At 29.0% G+C, this 6941-nt stretch overlaps 1 protein-coding gene across 1 annotated transcript in view; it reads left to right on the top strand.

The window, feature by feature from the left end:
* LOC106791116 (retinoid-inducible serine carboxypeptidase-like) overlaps positions 1-5943 on the top strand; it is a 7214-nt gene extending 1271 nt beyond the window's left edge. The window contains exons 3-8 of the mRNA XM_014756514.1: positions 208-318; positions 2108-2339; positions 3464-3628; positions 4979-5056; positions 5137-5291; positions 5752-5943. Of these exons, the coding sequence (XP_014612000.1) occupies positions 208-318; positions 2108-2339; positions 3464-3628; positions 4979-5056; positions 5137-5291; positions 5752-5823 (813 nt within the window). The 3' untranslated portion in view covers positions 5824-5943. The remainder of the gene's footprint in view (positions 1-207; positions 319-2107; positions 2340-3463; positions 3629-4978; positions 5057-5136; positions 5292-5751) is intronic.
* The last annotated feature ends 998 nt before the right edge of the window (positions 5944-6941 follow it).

Genomic DNA, 6941 nt, shown 5'->3' with positions numbered 1-6941 from the left:
CTTTTACTGGTTTAAGGGGTCTTACGATCTATCTGCATTACTATACAATAATATTTTTATGAACGCAAAAGTATAATAAAAAACAAATATATACAATGACAATAACCAAACAATTATAACAATAATACTTAACATATTAATATAAAAACATATATCAAGTATATTTTTTACTATAATATAATATAATATAATATATTAAATATATAGGAACAGCAAGCAGGTACTATTAAAAGTAACCTAAAAGGAATTGGTCTTGGCGATGCTTGGATATCACCAATCGATTCTGTTCTGACTTGGGCACCTTTTTTACTTAGCACGGTAATGTTATAAAATCAATTATTCCACGATTATAAACGATCAATCACCATAACAACGAAGCTCTATACAAGGAGAATGATCAAAATAGGCGTTCTCGTTGAATTTGTGTCGTTGAAAATGTGACAACATCGGGTACGATAATTCTCCACTAGGGCGGCGCTGGTGTTCGGAGGTTCAGATTTTAATACGTATGTGTGTTATTTTTTTTTGTATGTTATGTGTGATACAACTACAGTAAAACCTGTTTTTGTGCGGTGGATAGGGACCGCATAAAAAAAGTCGGACTTAGAAAATACATCAATGATTTATGAAATAGATGGGAGAATGCTTTCAATTAAATACAATAATTAAATTAGACCTAAAGAAATTGTAATAATATTTAATTTTTCATTGTACATATAAATGGAGAAGTTTTCAAATTATACGTTAAATAGTTTGCTGCTACTCGTCGTAATCCAAAACGCGCATCTTCTTATGATGAATTGGTTGAAAATCGCTTTCGTCGCTTGAAGATAGGATTTCAATTGATTTGTTTTTTGGTACCATAAAGTCAGTGATCAATTTTTGTGACGACGGTCGACTGGTCAATTGCTTGTAAACGTCACGATAGTGAGACATGCATGATCTGAGCTCTTTTTCGAATTTTAAGCGTCTTTCGGCATTGGTATCTATTTTAAAAAAATGCGTTTCCAATTTTTTCGAAATCTGGATCCCTGCATATGTTTTATCTGCTGTAATAGATTCCAGTTCTTCCCGTCCATTTTCATATTCTATCAAAATATTGATCATTCACAGTTTGGTCCTCAATCATCTCGTTCAGGTCATTATCGCTGAAAGAATCAAAGCCTTCTCCGCCGATGTTATGTGYGAGCGCACTAATTTCAGATAATAACGTTGACGCGTTTTCGGTAACGTTTCGATTAATTACACATTCAGGCCAAAACACTTTCCAGCACGAATTTAATGTGTGTTGTTTGATTTGTCCAATTGCTGCAATAATATGGTTTATGCAGTCTAAAATTGAGAATTTTTTTCAAACTTCGGTCAGGCTTAATTTACCATTCTCTAGCTTTTTTAAAATGTAGCTGAAAGTTAATTTGATATAATGTTTCTTAAAATTTGCGATTATGCCCTGATCCAGTGGTTGTATAAGGCTAGTAGTATTTGGTGGTAAAAACACTATTTGTACATTAGGATGTTCCATACAGGGATGACCGGGTGCATTATCTACAATTAGCAACACTTTAAACGAAAGACCCATCTCTTCCATGTATTTTTCAACTTCTGGTACAAAAGAATCGTTGAACCATGTTGCAAATACAGCTGATGTGACCCATGCTTTTTTATTGGCCATGAAGTGTACGGGATATTCAGATAAATTTACAGATACATCGTTGTCAAGGAGACCACGTAATCAGAGTTCGTCCACAACATGTATATGTATTACATTGATAGGAAACATTAAATTAGTGCTAACGCCGCTAAGATTCATATACCGCATAAAAATAAATCGCACAAAAAATATCGTATAAAAATAAAATCGCACAAAACCAGTCGCACAAAAACAAAATCGCATAAAAAAGGACCGCACAAAAACAGGTTTTACTGTATATATATATTTGAAAAATCAGACCATGCGAATCGACGCGCTCTCTAGTGGCAATAAAAATAATCTTCTCATTGTGAATATTGTAGCCATATTTATAACACTAAGATCGTCCTCCTTATATATAGGACTCCGTTACCATAACTATTAAGTTAAGATAAATTTTATATTCAATATTTTTAGGGTATGATCGATTCTAATGGTTATAAAAAAATAGAAATATTAGCCAACGCAACTAGAGATGCCGTTAATAGTGGTCGATGGTCAATGGCCACTACTTTAAGGGAATATACAAAAAGTACCATACTCCAAGTTACAGATAATATCGATTTCTATAACATTCTAACAAAACTATCCCCTTTCTATGCACCTTCTCAAACTCACGGGAAACTATCATCAATTTATACTGATGGAGGTGATCATATTTTTTCAATTTAATGAATGTGATGATTTTTAAAAAAAAAGTATACAACAACATTCTGATCTCTGATAACGTTAATAAATTATTATTGAGCTTAGTTAGCATGCTACAATACAATTAGCACAATTAAATAATGATAATAATAATAATAAGAGCTTGTTCGGAAAGTAACTAAATAAATTTAATTTACAAAATAACATACATATCAAAATTCGAATGGCAATTATTTATGAAAAGCATGAAAGATATACAACCTATGTTGTATTAAATTCTTTAAGGGGGTATTCTGGTCTAGAGGCATGAATTTTAGGTACTTTTTGAAGTACCCTAAAAAAAAGGCAAATAATATTTTCAGTATGCATTTTTTATCAGATATTTATTAATATTTCAAGAATACATAAAAAACAGAAAAAGGTGACAAAATTTAAAACTCAAAAAGGGGGGGGGTCTCAAAATAATGGATTGCGACTGTTGTCACAAATTCAACCCACCTAGCAATCTAAAAAAGAAAAAAAAAGATTATTTATCTAGAGTAATATCGCTATCTTACTAACTATACTTAGCCCCAAATTTAAATTTTTACTATTTTTAAAAAATTCGGAAAATTTAAAAAAGTAGTACAAAAATTAATTTTTTTTCAGGCAGCTGCCATTTTGTGAAAAAAAAATTATTTTTCAACTCTTTTTTAATTAGTACGATAGCAGCATTATTTAAGATCAATACTTGTTTTTTTCTTTTTTTGATTACTAAGAGGGCTAGAATCGTGACAACAGTCACACGCCATTTTTTTGACACCTCCCTACTTCATCGGCCGATAACTTTTTGAATTTTCAATTTTTTTCCTTTTTTTTTATTTTTAAGTTTTCTTGAAATGTTAATAAATAACTGATAAAAAAATGCATAGTAAAAATATTGTTTGCCTTTTTTTTACGGCACTTCAAAAAATACCTAAAATTCATGCCTCTAGACCAGAAACCCCCCTTAAAGAATATTCCAACTATAGTTACTTCTGAATAAATCTGACAATAGTCAGTCTATTCGAAATGTCTTAACAAATGAAATACGAAAGATACATATAAATGAAAGATAGTAATAATAATAATCTAATAATACGACAGATGCTAAATATCACAATTTGATTCTACGGGACAGTAAAAGTTTAGAGGATTTGATGAACGGACCAGTAATTAGTGCACTTGGTCTTAAAACTTTTCATGGTCGACAATCTGACATGGTGTTCAATATGTTGCGAGAGGATTTTATGAAACCGGTTGTCGATAAAGGTAATTCTCTTTCACACAATTACAGTAATATATACATTTATATTATACAATGAGTACTTCAAATCTAACACAATGAGATTTTATATATCTGATAATTTCTATTTCTGTTGTGTGTCGCGATAATAGTTGTTATCTTTTGTTAAATCCAACTGTAGAATGTTTCACACACACACGTTTTCTAACGCTGTAGATAAGATGTTCATTTATCCGCACGAGAGTAAATAAAATATCGCGAAAAACCTTTTTTAACCCGTCAGCACTCCCGTTATGAACATTTTCCTCACGCTCGAATTAAAACAACGTTAATTTTTTCTTTTTTTATAGAATGGATAGTTGCAATTTTGTCTATCTTCATGAAATTTTATCTATTTTCAAAATATGAATGCTCTAAATTTCTCAATCCCATGTAAAGTTTAGAGAAAAAAATATTTGTTTTTTATGCACCTCAGAAATTGTGAGAATTTTTCTCATCATGGGAGTATAATAGGTGTAAGCATGAAAAATTTACTTTCGTTAGCGGTCGGGTCAGTTCATGCATCTTTGTTGATTTACGGTTATTCGACTGAAATCGGTATAATTCGTTACTTTTCAATTTTATCCGTTACAAGAGCAATTAATGTACATGTATACAAACGCACAAAATGTGATAATAATTTAAAATAATTATTAAATAATTTTAAAAATTATGTAGAGGTTATGTTTTATAAATTTAAAAAGTTATTAAATGCGCGAAATATTTGACGCATGCGCACAGAGCATAAACAAATCTCATATCACGAAAGTAAAGACTACCAAAAAGTTCACGAGAGTACTGACGGGTTAAAGAACTGGTTTTTGAGCTATCTCTTTAATTGCTAAAATCTATCAGTTCGTGAATTTGATTTGTCTTCTTGCTCATTTATTGATAATATCGGAGTATAATAGATGTGAGCATGAAAAATTTACTTTTGTTAGCGGTCGAGTCAGTTCGTGCATCTTCTTTGATTTACAGTTATTCGACTGAATTCGGTATAATTCATTACTTTTCAATTTTATCCGTTGCAAGTTCAATTAATGTACATGTATACAAACACACAAAATGTGTGATAATAATTTATAAAATAATTATTAAAATATTTTATAAAAATTATGTAGAGGTTATGATTTATAAATTTAAAAAGTTTTTAAACGCGCGAAATAATTGACGCATGCGCACAGAGCGTGAACAAATTTCTCATCACGAAAGTAAAGACTACCAAAAAGTTCACGAGAGTGCTGACGGGTTAAATACATATTATTAATTATTTCCATTTAATTAGATAAAAATGTTACTTCATTATTATGTTAACCTAATATTATCGTATTTTCTAGTGGAATTTTTACTGAACGAAACAAATATTAATGTCTTCGTGTACACTGGACAAATGGATCTCGTCGTTGATATTCCAGGTATGAATTTTTTATTCATACTACATTTTTACTATATTTTTTTTATTATTTTGGAATAAATATTAGAATAAAATTTATAGGCACAGTACTCTGGATTGATAACATGCATTGGATAAATTCTTACAATTGGCATAACGCTAAAAGAGTTTCATTGGTTTCTGATCACATTATCGAAGGTTACTCTAAACATTACGATAATTTTGGATTATATTGGGTCAACAGAGCAGGACATATGGTATTATATATATTTCTTATATTCATTTATTTTAAATATATTTGTGTCGATGATTAGAAAATTGATCTAATAGCAAGTCGTATTATTTTGTCTTTAAAATAAAATATATATTTCAATATGTAGATTTCATCTATTTAAATAATTCTTTTTAAATTATAAGACAAATTTAGAAAATTAAAGGATTGCATTTATGATTCATTTGTTTTTTCTTATACAAAATATAATTATATGTAATATTTTGGAAAAAATCTTATATAGAAACATATTAACTATTTTTGAGATCAACACACACACATAACGAAAGATATCTTACATTTATTTACACATTGATTTTTGAACAGAATATACGTGTGATTAAATATATTTCTTAACAAACTGAAATATAACTTATGTTAGATTAATTTCATAATTATCGGCTCAATTATTGAATAGAAAATCTTCAATAAGTAATAAATTTTAGGTACCAAAAGACAATCCTGCAGCCATGGCAAAAATATTAAAAGATTTGACAAAAAATGCAAACGCTAAATAATTTTGATAATTATTTGTAATATCTAGTTAATCCTTTCACCCAGTACCCTAATAAAAATATTATTAAGCATAATTAGAGTGATCGAATTTCTTAAAAAATTTCACGAAGATAAAAAATATATTATATACAAGGTGATTTACGATAAAGAGAACACATATATATGTGTGTATATATTTTAAATTAGCCAAGGGTCTTCTCGTTTCATCGATTTCAATTCACTTATAATAATTAACAGTGCAATTAATTGATGCACTTCTTTTTTCTCTTTAGATATTTTGTCGTGTTAATAGTGGTGAAATTGTGCATTAATTTACTCAATTTTGTGCCAAAAAAGCATGTAAAAATTCTTTTGCATTGCTCCGTAATTAATTTATAGATCATGAATTTCAATACTTCGATATTATCAATAAATGAGCAAAAAGACAAATCAAATTCACGAACGGATAGATTCTAGCAATTAAAGTGATAGCTCAAAGACCAGTTCTTTAACCCGTCAGCACTCTCGTGAACTTTTCGGTAGTCTTTACTCTCGTGATGAGAGATTTGTTCACGCTCTGTGCGCATGCGTCAAATATTTCGCACGTTTAATAACTTTTTAAATTCATAAAACATAACCATAATTTTTAAAATCATTTAATAATTATTTTAAATTATTATCACATTTTGTGCGTTTGTATACATGTACATTAATTGCACTTGTAACGGATAAAATTGAAAAGTAACGAATTATACCGAATTCAGTTGAATAACCGTTAATCAACGAAGATACACGAACTGATATTACACATGAAATAGTTAATGATTAGAATATATACAATTGTTATTTCTTAATATATTGAAGATTTATCTATTTTTATATGCCTGTTAAAAAATAAAATGTTAACTGTAACTCAAGTAATCAATTTTCCTTTATAATTTGTGCAAGATGTTAAAAAATTTATTAATTCTAATATATATGAGTTTCAAAGGGAAATTAAAGACAKTTAATAAATTWGATGAAYAATTTATTMTGACCTTGTTGAACGTTTCGTCCCTTACTGGGGACTTCCTCAGCAACTACAAATTTTTTTAATTATGACTTGTTAAAAAGATATATAAACATTACAATAAATAAACTT

Source organism: Polistes canadensis, unplaced genomic scaffold (genome assembly GCF_001313835.1).
Source record: "Polistes canadensis isolate GaletaPanama2010 unplaced genomic scaffold, ASM131383v1 scaffold_286, whole genome shotgun sequence".
Lineage (NCBI taxonomy): Eukaryota > Metazoa > Arthropoda > Insecta > Hymenoptera > Vespidae > Polistes > Polistes canadensis.
Note: the sequence above shows the minus strand (reverse complement) of the source record. Positions and strands in the feature narration are given on the sequence as shown.